Below are 13,742 nucleotides of genomic sequence, written 5' to 3' on the forward strand. Positions count from 1 at the left end.
CACACCTCGCTCCATAATGTTCCAATGGCATTGTCAACCATGGATTGCCAGAACTGATTCAAACAATCAAACCATACATATGTGTACAGTTTATGTATATATATACATGTACTTATAACTTTTATGTTAATATTATAATGCAATTTTTATCCACATATATTTAACTTATTAATTGAGTTGGATTTCTTGTTCTTTGATGGATAATTCTAATAACTACTAGAGGTCATTATTTTCACTGGAGTCATTTATCTTTGGATTCAGTTTTTTAAACATATTTCATTAACACAATGGGAAGATCTATCTTTACTACGGGTAGCAGTTAAAGCCTGCTTTTAAATTTACTTTTTGCTTTGAAAGGGGCTTTGAGTAGTTGTAAGTAGTTCTCTAAGTTTTGCTTGCTAAGTTTCAAACCTTCCTGCTGTGTATGGAATGCATGGCAACAGTCACTTCAACAGCAGCAACTATGAAGCAAAAGCATCAAACAGGCAACTTGCTTAAGCACCAACTGTGTGGGTAATATTCCTTTGATGAGAACAATATGATTTTGTCAGGAAGAGTTGATGTTCTTCTGAACAATCTTTAATGTTTTTTGGTGGCATACCAGTCGAGGGATGTCAACCACATCTGGTGTATGAGTTGTTTGTGTCTATATTGCTGTACCCCTAGCTAGAGAAGCTTTATACTTCACAGCACATGTTATCCAACACCCTTTCGCCTCATTATATCATATTGGACCTTAAAATGTATTGACCTTGACATCTCACAGGCCATGACCTTGCCGCCTGTAGGTTGTTGACCTTTGAAAACCCTCATCATATTTGACCTGAAAGTTTGTTGACCTTGACCCTCCACAGGCTGTGACCTTGACCCCTACAGGTTGGTGACCTTAACCTTTGAAAACCTTCACCTTTATCAAATGTGACCCAAGGGGCTATTTACACATGTAGTGTTCTCTGACAAGCTTGGTAAGCTTCAGTATTTCCTGCTTTGCATAGAGCATTGCGGTATGGGCATGTTAACAGGAAAATGTATAGTTTCTCCACTCTTTCCTCTCTCAGCAAGCATCTATGTATGCATGTCATTTATTCTAGCAGTTCTCCATTATGTCGTGAAAAATATTACCGTTTAAAAAGTGGACCATCATCACTGCCTGTCACACTTAAATTGGTGTGATCAAATTATGTAATTATCAAAAAAAGTATGAAGCATTTAGTACAAAACTCTTTTACACAAGTATATAGAAAAATAAACCTCCTTGGTATAACTTTTTTTCACTTTTATTTTGTTAAACACTGTGAGAGATGCTCTTTATTTTGTTGACTGTGAAGGAAAGTTGGAGCAGTGACTGTTTGTCTTTTATTTCAGTATATGCAGGCGGGACCCTACCACCAGATGGCCTACCCGGCCACTGCCACCACGCCCATTTTACAACAACAAATACAGTACGAGGTGAGTAGTTTTCAATCTTAGGCCAAATTCAGAACAGTGGACTAACTAGTCCGAGAGTCAAATATGGCAACCCACTAAAAAGCTTGTCGTCTACTTCCCTAATAGGCACTGAATATATTCCCTGTGGGGAAGTATTTTAAGTGGGTCAGCCATATTTGACCCTCCGGCTGGTTAGTCCACTGTTCTGAATGCGGCCTTAGGCAGGTGCAGAGGCCTTCTTTTGGGTCTTCCAGGAGACAGTCAAATTTTTTTCAAGTTTACATTGACAGGCATCTAATTTTCCTGTCAGAAGATGATCAAAAATGCAGGATGAATCAACAAAGATAATTTGGGAAGACTACCAGAAAATGTCTCAGGATCTGCCAATTGCCAATGGTTTGGTGTATGGATATTAAACAGAGGAGTTTTTGCAAATTAACTAGTCTTGTACCACTCACAGTTCTAAGCTATTCTTGTAGGTTATATATTTATTTATTTATTTATTATTTTAATGTTTTTCAGGACAGTACTTCAGCCCCAGGGGCACCAGAAGAACACCATCACTATCAGTACACACAAACAGCTAGTGCTAAATAAGACACCCCTGGCCCCTTTGGCAAGTCAAGAAGGGTTTTTTTAATTCTGAAAAGGAAGGATTTCGACATTTTCTTGGGAACAGCCCTGCTGTTGTAAACTTAAATAGAGGTGCATTGCCAATCACTAATATTTCAAGAGGCCAGAAAATTTAGCCTGTTTAAGATGGGAGGTGTCATCGTATTCAAGATGGATGTTTCTTGGGGTTTTGTGCACTTTTGTAGAAAGGAAGAGGCTGAACCTGCACATAAATGTAGATAAAGTTTTATGACTTTCCCAGTTTCTTCTCGTTCCTCTAATTCAATATTGGTTATCAAACCACAAGATGATTACAACAACTGGAAAATATTTGGGCTGTAATGTATGAATTTGTCATGATCATGGAACAAAGGTTCATGGATTTTTTTCATGACTATAGAAGAATGTGTTTTGATTTTGAAATGAGATAGAAGAGTTTCTATCATGGAAATTACAGATTTGCTGAGCTTGGAGTGGTGCTAAAAAGAAAACCCTGAATTTCAAAATGAGCTGTGCATTAAGATTGCTGCTGGCTGAGAAATCTGTTCTCTAATTGCGGTAGATGAGACAAACGATTATGATGACCATGGAATACTTTATCAAACAAAACAAGAACCAGATTACTTGATGATTTGATATTATTTACATATTTCGCTTTTTTAACAGCAATTGCCAAGAAGACTGGTCCAAATAAACAAAATGACGTTTTTACTTGAAATTGCTGTTAAACCATTTCCTTGCATGAAGAAAAGGCAGAAATTGTAGAGGGAAAAGGAAAGATATTGAAAGTGATACCTACCTTCAAACAATGACAGAAGTATTTGGTATGTCCTGAACTATGCCTTTTGCAGATGACTTCCTTTCAATTTGTATAGAATGTTCTATACCTTGTACAAAATACCTATGCTGTGTACAGAACTTTTGTGAGTTGTGTTAGTATTGCATGCTGTTAATTTTTAACATTGGTTAATTACTTTCTTTTAGAATTATTATAAAGGTAAAAAAAAATGTTGTAAAGATGTCAGCTGGGCAACAACATTTAGAGAAAACTAGAATCTTAACAAAAAACCTTTGGGGTGAAGACTGATGTCCCATTTTGTTGTTACTTTTTATTTATTTATTTATTTATTTAACCCTAGTTGCTGTCATAGAACCTTTTCCATTCATGTTGTCCAGTTACTAGATGTGTTAGTGATTTTAGCGATAGATGTGCTCAAAATGTAAATAGAATAAGTTGTGTACAAAGATGTAAACTGACAAGAAAAGGCTACATTGTTGACCACCAGTCTGAACCCTGGATAATCTCTGCATCATGAGTTATACACAAGCAATTTACCGGTAGCAACTCTCATGACAGATAGCCCTAAAGAAGGTTGCTGTGTTGAAAACTGGGCGTGCCTCAGTTTAGTGACTACCATGATAGGGTTTAGTAAGTAGCAATGAGCTAGCCATATATAGGTTGGCATGAAATTGTTAGTAGATAGGACTAAAGTATATGGGTTTCCACGCATGGAGAATATAGTTGCCAAGTGCCCTAGATTTATTGAGACGACCTAACGCTTGGATCTATTGTCCATCTTCCCATAATGACATCTGAGAATGTTGGCAGTATTTTACAGAGAAGATGCCTAACAAGACACTTGACTCTGTCCCACTCATGGTTTTGCAGCTCCAGGATTTTTTCAAAGACTTGTCCTGCATAATGAAAGCCGCATGGCAACTATACCTTAGTCCCTTTATCAAGTGTTCATTCATTGTAAATATGTTAGGATTGACTGAAGTTTTTTCTCTGTTGAGAAGTATTGTTGCCGGGAAATGTTCAAGCTGTAAATGGCATGTCACAGATCCTACTGCCATCTTGTGACTGCTCACAGACTACTTTGATCAAGGCCATTTTGCTTTTGTCGAAACTATTTGACAATTATTTCATTTGGCCTGATAGTAAAACATCTGAAGTTTGAGGAAAACACCAGGTACATTTACTTTTTAGCTTAATGTAGTCACACTCTGTGGATTCATAATGTTTTGTGATAAAGTGATTGGGTTTTTGTGTATTTGTGCTTTATGACAGTATTGAGGGTTATTTTTTTCTTTGAAATTTACATGGCCTCAGATGTAAAAACAAGAATGTGGATATAACCAATCAAAATTGAGGCAGCCATTTGCTGCAGGAAAACGGTGCAATATGACAACTTCTATCTTATCAGTCAATCTATTTTGTCTGCTTAGTGAAGAATTTATGTATTGGAATGTAAATCTTTTTACATTGATTCATATACTACTTATACTATACAGTCATCTTTTGACCATATTTTGTCTGTCAGGTTTTAACAAATTTTTGAAATACATTAATATATCTAGTTATAATAACCTGTTAAATATGATCATCTGTTAATGCAGTGTTGACCACTGAAAGTGAGAATGATTGGTTGCCATGCCATCCTGTATCCGTGGTTACATGGTTGAATATTTTTGTTGCTATGGTTATTTTTCCTTTTACGACAACATGTCAACAGAAGTCATTTTTCACATATCTGTTATTGTTTTTTATATCTTTCTTTGCACTTCTAAAACAGTTGAGAAACAGTGTAAAGGGGTGAGTTCTTGCAGGGATAAGTTGAAAGGTTACTTTCTTGAACGGGGGCAATCCTGTATGGAGTTGCCAGCACCTTGATCGAAACAAGTGCAAAACTTTTCATGTAAGTTCCCTCTCGAAAAAGTGCCATTTTGTACATACCTAAATTACTCCATTCTTTTATTACTGGCACGCTGAAGAAGAGCCCAAAAAGCCATAGCAAGACTAGGTAAGAGAAAACATTGGTTCTGCTCTGTTTTCAATGCCTTGGCACCTTTAACTGATTCTGCAGTACATGCCGTAACGTAGGAGACCAATGTCACCAACGTCGCATTACAACAGGGCGAACTGCAAGGTGCCCGGTTCGCCCAACGAGTCGGAGACGTACGTGTACTTCCATAACTCAGCGTGTAAACATGACTCTGCGTGTATCTCCGTAACTATTGTGAACTGGGCATTATATTACTGCGCCTATGGCTTCGCGTTTGACCCGTCTGGACGGCTTACGTAATGGCCAAGAGATCCGAATGATTTCTTTAAAATGACACTTTAGAATAAAAAAAAATAGTCGGTAGCCAACATCTTCTGTTATAAAGGCGTCGTTTCACGGTTGTTTTTCTTATTTATTTGCCAATTTTTACTCGTTAGTGAGCGCCCGGTTTTGATGCGTCGCGACGTTACATTGGTCTTTGAGGAGAACGCATTTGCTGTATATCGGAATAAGATGTCTATATGTATAGTTGCAATAATGAATACCGTTGAGGAGTGATGAAGTTGCTAATGTTTTGTTTGGGAATTGATTAAAAACGAATAAAAATTGTTGAATCGCCAGTTTAGAGTTGTGTTTTGACTTCGGATGTGACTGAAAGACAATTTTACATGTTTGATTTATCATAAATAATGTTATTATTTTGATAACGAGAAGATACATTTTATTAACAAAGGAGTAATTCGAAGGGATTGCTGCAGACCACAAGATGGTCAAAACTTAGTTTTCCTGCATTAGCTGTGTACAGCGTCCTGATAATTTATTTTTCTATGATGAGTATAGAACTCCGACAAACAAATTACTGTAAGAAAGCAAGAAAGAAATACGATTGGTCACGGCGTCTCGCCTCTTTTATCGAAAAATCAAGTAGTGGGGAGAAGACATGACCCTTGCTAAAAGGCATATAGGCGAATTATTGGAGCAAAATGCACTGAAATGCTCTGTGTGAACCTGTGATGATTTCCCTTATCCATTCCAATGTCACCTTGACATACGATAACTTGCGAGTATTATTCCAACATCTGTGGCCATTTCTAGATTCAATTTCTGATTTGTGGGACAAACATAATAACCAGTCTCTTGCCATGTAAAACTGACGTGCTGAGCTCACTGGAGTGGCAAATGACCGTAGACTGAATGAGGTAATAAATGTGCCGCAGCTTAGGCCACTTTTGACAAAAAGAAGTTTAGTTCGAAAATAAGATGAAACTTTTAATCTAAAATTTAAGTCTCAATTAATCCAAGAGAATTCAGCAAATCTCCAATTCAGTAGGAAATTGAGTCTGTTCCAACAAGCAAGAAGTGGCTAATGTTTCGGATCTAAACTTACTTCATTTAAATGGACGCGTACGGTGACTATCATACTATATTTCTATATCTATTAATGGAAGTAAACCAGGTTTTGGTCCTTAAGTATAAGCAAATTTTTGGGCTAAAATTATTTCTTTAAACCACCCAGTCGACTCAGCAACGCATGTAATTTAAATGTGCATTGACATCTGGGAAATTTTGCATGTAAAGTGATTTCATATACAGTGATGATGGTAGAAACGTATAGGCTGGTTGCCAAGTAAAGTTGGAAGTCCCTACAACAACGGACCAGTTGTTGTTGTTGTTGAAAAGAGGAGGAATACAACACCATGGCTAGCCTAAAATAAAGCGACCGTGTGTTTGCGTAAAGAAACAGAGAAAAAAAAGCAGCAGTAGTTTAAAAATGAAAAAAAGAAGACGGGAGGGGCGGAGGAAGAATTAAGGAAGAGTCAAGACGCTGACTTCCTACCCGCAGTATTAAGGTGATCGTTAACTTCTGATCCAAGACGCGTCTAACTTAAGTGTTTGTCGTATCCTAGTTTTGGGACAGCGTTTTTTGTTTGTTTGTTTGTCGTTTAAACCCAGTTGCCTTGTCCTGTTTTCGTCTTAACAGCAAGATCCAAGTCCGTCACGCGTCCTCAGTTCCTTCCTGCTTTGTTATTGTTGACATAACCCGCATTATTATGGCATCGAAACTATTTTTACCTATGTCCAGCAAGAAAATTACCTAACTTAAAATGAGCCCCTTTATGGCCCCCTTTCATGCTCCCCAGACCGTTTCCTAGGGCTAGGTATATCATCTGAATCCCAAGGACGTTTGGTTTGAAGCGGTTTGAAGCCGTTTGAAGCTGTGCTATGTGCGATACTACCGACTTGTAGGCTAAAACCTATATCCAGGATACCCTCCACCAGGACCAAGGGGAGATTCTTCACAGATATATATATATATATATATATATATATATATATATATATATATATATATATATATATATATATATATATTTTTTTTTTTTTTTTTGCTTATTCTGTGAACATTTGTGTGCCATGAGTTTTTTTCTTTTATACGTTACATGGCGTCATTACTTTCCTGGTCTCTGGTAGAGAGTAAAGATCCGGTTTTGGAAATGAACTTGGTTTCAGGAAAGAAATAAGACTGTTGGTCTTTAGGGATTGAAAGCAAATAGGTTTAGTCAGGTTAAGGATAAATATGTAGTAAACCACACAGTGAAAGTAACTTGTAGTCTGAAACATTTGCCACATTGTCTCCTTTAACATTAAGACACAGGTGTGGCATTTGATCTCAGCACACTACTTATCAAACTCCCACTGAAACTGGTCCTGATCCAATGATTAATCTTTCACCCGAAACGTGTTTTGTTTTTCTCAGAATTGCAGTTCTCAGTTTGACCTTATAAAGTATTTAGAAGCGGGGAAACAAAGAATATCTCCACACTGTTTTTTTTTTCGTATGATTTAGCGTACTTAATCTCCATCACTTTATACATTTCAAGGGGGTATCCTCTACCAGGGCCGCAGTTATTATTGTGGACATTTTTGGCTGAAGCGACAGCAGACCAAAATGACTGTCTATTTATCTTGAGACATATTTGTGAATATCTGTGGAAAATCAATCTGTCGCCCTGGTAGAGGGTATCAAAGGGGTGGGGGGAGGAACAATGATTGGAAAATATAAAGCAACAGACTGAAAATTCCACTATAATATGTTCCTTTACCAGAGCCACTGATCGTTTTTTCACTAGATAATCACAGATATGTCTTTAGATAAATAGACGGTCATTTTGCTATCTCGCGATAGAGAAGAGTACACGTGTTTTCCTCGGGCCTGGTAGAGGGTACATGTATATGATATGTGGGGTACGTAGTGGTGGAAAAAAGTTTGGTTTTGATTCGTTTTGTCTCCACCCACTTACCTCCCTATGCCAAGCCAAATGCTGGCCAAGAACTTTCTCCTATTGTGAACTGATTTAACACCTGTACAATTTTAGCATAACGCCGGCGTTAACACAATTAATTTATCTGTAGTCTCTTTACACCCTCCTCTTGCCCATTGCCATTGTTCTTGAACGCAAAACACATTAAAAGAATCAAAGACACGGTTGCGGGAGTTGACATACGGAAGGTCTTCCAAGTCTTTAAAAGAGGTCACAAAAGCGTGGTTTTACTATAGACACCTAGCAGCATAGAAGACATCCGGTTTTCCAATGGGAAAGTAAACAAGTTGTGGTCAATCTTTTGGCCTTGACCAGTACACGATGTATGGAAGGTTAAACGTATGGATCAATTTCACAAACCTCTATACGCGTTACTAATCTCAAAACTGCGTGCGTGCTGCTTCCATATCATTGTTATTATGACGATGGATGACTTTTCTGTAATAATATAATCGTTTATTTTCGTTAATGTGGCGATTGAGTAAGACGACAACTAAAGTGACGTGAAAGCAACCTGTTATTAGTGTGACAGAGCGTGGAATTTCAGTTCAATTTAATCTTCCTATTTTCTGTTTATGTTTTTGTTGATATTATGTGCTTTTATTGCTGAGAGTGAATTAACTTACTAAAAAATGCACAATTTTTTATGTCTTGAAAACGCAAGAAATTCAAACAAAGGATATCTTGGATTAAGTCAAGATATGGAAAATGCGTTTTTGCAAAGTATCTTAAAATGCTGTTTTTGATTTTAGAACTCGATAGTATGAGGGTAAGTAATCACTGGAAAATTGCCGAGGACGCCAGGTAAATTCATTAAATGTAATTTTTCGCGCCGTGTCCATGTATATGCCACTTTAAGTATAGAAACTCTATCCCGTTAGGAAAACCTAGCCCGATTTGCTCAAGTAAGCTTATACCTGCAAATCTAGTAATGTCACTGTGTTTAAAATTGTCGTGTAATTGACGGCTTTGCATTTCACTTCCTAGGATGATGAACATGATTTTTTGCTACTTCCCTTTTTGTGTCTCCTCAGTTTTTGAATATCTTCATCTGACAAAAATGGTTTTCGAATTTACACATTTCATGTACAGTGTTTGCATAGTGTTTTCAACTCCAAGATGTAAGTCAGTTATCATCGCGCCAAGAAAAATCCTATCATTCCTTATAAGAAAAAATCATATAATAATATATTAACTATAACATTGTCAAAAACATCGATGTGTCCTGATTTCGCTCTCAAGACAAACCTGCGTTTTCTTATTCAGGGTTCACTTTAAATTCAGATTGACATTTTTCTATGTAGATGTTCCCGATTGTCGTAAGTTCGTCGTTATGGCTCTAAGGGTCTAAGTCATAAGCAACTGATGGAGTGGATCCAGGATTATTTGAAAGGGGGTTCCAGTTTTTTAAAGAAAGACGGGTTTCGGATGCGAAGCCGACCCTTGCCCCCTTGGTGTGGGGTTCGGTGTTTTGCAGGGCAAACAGTCCGATTTGGTGCAGTTTAGAACTTGGATTCAGCTCTTCAAATTTCGAATATCAAGAGGGGAATATTGGTGTGATTTTTCCAGAAACCCCCCTGACCCCCCCCCCCCTGCAATCCATACTGGGATGATACGAAGAGGGCAATAATCATCGCCTCAACTTTGGGGAGAGGGAGTCGGGGCGTGACATGTCCACCGAGTGGATCTACCTTCCGCACCAATGCGCACCAATGTGACATACAACACCCCAGTGACAGGACAGGAAGAATCAAAGGGTAGTTTGTCAACGGCAAAGAATACCACCTGTCATCTGTAATGGATGTAATCAAGCAAGGTGCCCGGTCTGGCCAGTTCGGTGTCCCAGGGTATCAGTATAAAATAGACCGCGCCTTTCACACCCAGTCACTTAGGTGCACATACGCTGACCGTACGCTTCGTCTTAGCGTTCCGCTGCAATAAGTCATTTCAACGTGTTTGTGATCAACGAGAATCATGGTAAGTTAAAGTGGATGTTTGATTCAAATAAAAGTACTGGACTTGAATAGCATATTTTGTTATATCGTTGCCTAGTGTCAAATATGTTTTAAAACGACAAATCTTGACCTTAAGTCTTCTATACAGCGCATCGAGAACATCAAAATTTTGCTATCCGCATTGTTCTTAAAGGCAACGTCTCGAACAATGTATAGTACAGTATGATGCACGTCGTCAGTCGTTCTTTTATCTAATTTTGCATACAAAGAGTTGTCATGTGACCGTGACGATATACGCTATATTCGGTTATAGCGTTTTTTTTTTTTCGAAGTGCCAGTACTTGTTTTTCGATTTGTATTTCAAATAATACACTGCCACCTTTTTCGCGAGGGTCGACCGTGAACACTTCGAGCGTTAAGCCCCCTTTACACTGGACGGTGTCCTTTCTGCGTCCGTAGTTCGGCCCCGTTTGAGAGTGAAAAACAATAATACTTTTAGTGCTGACAACTAGTCGATAATTGAGCATTCATTTTGCAACCAAAGCGATGCTCGTGCCTCCTTTTTACGACCACAGCGATGCCAGTTTCAAGGACGCAGAAAGGACGCCGTCTTGTGCAAAGGGGTTTTTAGTGAGGGGTGCTATGGCATATAGCGTTTAGGTCACAGTGCATTATCTTAGACATAAACTGCAATTAAATACTAAATTTAACACTGTAACATTTTATTTATTTATTTATTTATTTATTTATTTATTTATTTATTTATTTATTGCATTTCAGCCTCTGTTTAACCTCAGTGGAAACCAGTACCTCCGTAAGTGATACCTTAGACATTAAATGTCCATAGAAATAGAATTCAAGAAAAAGAAAAGCATCGCAATTGCATTAAGTCAGTAGCATGTGCTAATAGGTTGCTTTTCAACCTATTTCTTTGATAAAAGTTTTTAAATTAATTTGTTATTTTCTCAAAAGTTAAATGCTAGTGATGGAACATTGTTCCTACTGTTACCTTCGGCGAAAAATCAGCCATTTTCACAAACAAAATACCATTTCAAAACTTCATAAGATGTTTACAGTGCATCGGTATTCTTTCTCCAAGCACTTACGCAAAACGCAAATACTTACGCAAAATATGCTTTTTTCCAGAAATTTCCTGCTATTTCAACAAGTACGCCAACAACGGCTCACTTGGGAAGCAGGAGATAAAGGCGGCCCTGAGCAGGAATGGCATTGAGGCGTCTCTTGACGACATCCAGGGCATGATCGACGCTATTAGTATCGACAGTGAGTGTTTTTGAATCTTTATTTACGTCGATGTGAATACTTTGATTCAACCAGTTATATTATACTGAGATTGTGAGAAAATTAAAACTAATGCTGGATCATAGATCACGACGATTTTGAATTGCGTCACCAATGACAATTCAAAACCAGTTCATGCTTGCGATAAGGTCGAAACCTCGTGATCTTCGTTTTAACGTGAGGCCCAGTATCATATTTAATTTTCCCATTACCTCAGCATTTTTATTTATGTTCTCTAAGAAGGCAAAGCGGCAAAGCATAATCGTATTAGTTAAAAGCAATTTTGATACTTAAAATGAAAAAAAAAACAGTCCTTGTATTGTTAAGTTATGATAAAAGATATGACTTACCAAAATGAACCAAAGTTTAAAAAAAAGTGTTTGAATATTGATTTAAAATAACAACTCCCTCTTAAAAATATAGGCACCGGTATCAACCTGCAGTGCTTCCTTGACTACTGCGCCACCTACACCGGTCTTCGTGACACAGACGCGGAATACGCCGAAGCCTTCCGAGTGTTCGACACCACCGGATCCGGAAGTCTGACACGTGACGAGGTCCAATACGTCATGACTAAGATGGGGAACAAATCGTTCGACTGCGAGGCTCTTTTCAAGGAGGCCGACAAGAATAACGACGGCACCATTGACTATGAAGGTAGGAAACAAAACCAAAAAAAAAAAAAAAAAAATTCAATAATTTTTGCATTTAGAACATGCATTTAGAAAGGAGATCAGCTTAGATTTACAGTGCTTTTTATTCAGACGTTTCGTTAATTTTGCCTGAAATGATCTAGTAATTTATGCATTGATTAAATTTTTGATTGATAGCCGAAGGTTTTTGTTCACTTGTCTTTCTGTTTGTTTTATCTTTTATTTACAGTTTGCAATTAATATTTATATACAAAAAGACAAAAAAACTTGGGAAGCTCCCAGGATTTATTTGTACATTATAGTCTTTTCGATATACGTGATGTTTGTGTCCACCAGTCATGTGAAAACTCCCCATTAACACCACATAATAACTGTTTCTGCAATTTTACTTCCAGAGTTCGTTGCCGTCATGAAGCAGAAGTTCTAAGATTGGAATGGGAAAAACCATCCAATCAGTGAAGGCAGACATGGTCACGTGGCACAAAGTACTAATTTCGTATCTAAACCCATCTTTTTAAAGAACGAAAGTGAAACGTTATTTGGACTCGTATTAGCATTGACGTTGTCTTATAACAAGTAAGTTCGAATCAAAGTATAACTTCGAATTTTTGACTTAAAACAGCAGCTCTTGTGCTAACACGTAACCAATGACAGGATGGTGCCGACCGCAGAATGGTCGGTGGTACCCGACAGGAGGGGGTTTATACTCTCGGCATCAAGACTGGGAGGAAGAAAGAAGGAAGGAATTAATTGGAAGAAAAAGAGATAACACCTGGAAGACAAGGACAACAGCTTACCTGAGCCGTTGTTCTGAAAATGGACGACAATTCTGAGTGAAAACGAAGAACTGGTGCATTAATTGCGATTTGGAAATGAAAATATGGAAAGCCTATAACTGCTAATGTAGCAAATTCAAAATTTGACACTCTACAAACATTGACTTGCCTTTAATTCGTACTGTGTGCCGATGCTCTTCTTTCAGACGCAGCTTACATTTACCATCAGAAAAAAGTAGAGTTTCGAACACAGTGGGTGTTAAAGCCGGGAAATGCATTGTTCATTTTGGTCATATTCATGGATTGTAAGGCTTTTATAGCTAAAGATGTAGAATTAGTTGAATAAAGCTTAGTGAAAAGTGCAATTGTGAGTGTTGGAGTGGGTTTGTTGAAATTTAGGAGAGCTCCGTCTCAAACTTGTCCTACACAAAGTTGGCCTGCAAAACAAATACTTCATTATGAGCGCGTGCTTGGGGCACCCTTTGTACAAAATAACAGTCAATCTGAAACCTACTGCACATCTATTGCTTTCGGTTTTTGGCGATGGTATTTGTCACTAGAGCACGTCACAGTTATTTTAGGACGGACCACGTATGCAAGCCGGACGAATGATTAATGAAAAATGATTAAGTGTACCCTTAAAGCTAAAATATTTCAGCAAGTACATCTATAAACACGAAACGTCGAACCGAGACCGCACGGGCACGCCCTCTGCTTTGAGGTCAGCGCATAACGCTGCTGACATTAAATATTACGTGATTTAGGTATATGTTAACATTTCATGTTATACAATAGTACATATCTGTTATTACTGTTGAAAGTATAGGTAGCGCGTTCCATGAAAATGTGCAGCTCTCGTGTATGAGATTAAATGTGCCCCCATTATCCCGTGCGAAAATTACAAATT

At 37.9% G+C, this 13,742-nt stretch overlaps 2 protein-coding genes across 11 annotated transcripts in view; both read left to right on the top strand.

Annotated features, from left to right (window-relative positions):
* The window catches only part of LOC106166097 (RNA-binding motif, single-stranded-interacting protein 2), a 110,998-nt gene extending 105,552 nt beyond the window's left edge, over positions 1–5,446 (top strand). For all 10 annotated transcript variants that reach the window (XM_013544524.2, XM_013544521.2, XM_087013925.1 and 7 more), the window contains 2 exons: positions 1,366–1,449; positions 1,951–5,446. In XM_013544524.2, coding sequence (XP_013399978.2) covers positions 1,366–1,449; positions 1,951–2,025 — 159 coding nt within the window. In that variant the 3' untranslated portion in view covers positions 2,026–5,446. The remainder of the gene's footprint in view (positions 1–1,365; positions 1,450–1,950) is intronic.
* Positions 5,447–9,901: 4,455 nt separating this feature from the next.
* LOC106166100 (calmodulin, striated muscle) lies at positions 9,902–13,200 on the top strand. The gene is made up of 5 exons (XM_013544529.2): positions 9,902–10,126; positions 10,885–10,918; positions 11,251–11,388; positions 11,830–12,063; positions 12,455–13,200. The coding sequence occupies exons 1-5, from the start codon at positions 10,124–10,126 to the stop codon at positions 12,484–12,486; spliced, it is 441 nt and encodes a 146-aa protein (XP_013399983.2). The 5' UTR covers positions 9,902–10,123; the 3' UTR covers positions 12,487–13,200.
* The last annotated feature ends 542 nt before the right edge of the window (positions 13,201–13,742 follow it).

Source organism: Lingula anatina, chromosome 5 (assembly GCF_051362555.1).
Source record: "Lingula anatina isolate TDL-2025a chromosome 5, LinAna3.0, whole genome shotgun sequence".
Classification (NCBI taxonomy): Eukaryota; Metazoa; Brachiopoda; class Lingulata; order Lingulida; family Lingulidae; genus Lingula; species Lingula anatina.

Coding starts and splice junctions, on each gene's coding strand:
- LOC106166100 (XM_013544529.2), top strand. Junction 10,919..11,250: donor CAGTGGAAACCAGTACCTCC/GTAAGTGATACC, acceptor GCTTTTTTCCAG/AAATTTCCTGCTATTTCAAC. Junction 12,064..12,454: donor CGGCACCATTGACTATGAAG/GTAGGAAACAAA, acceptor TTTTACTTCCAG/AGTTCGTTGCCGTCATGAAG.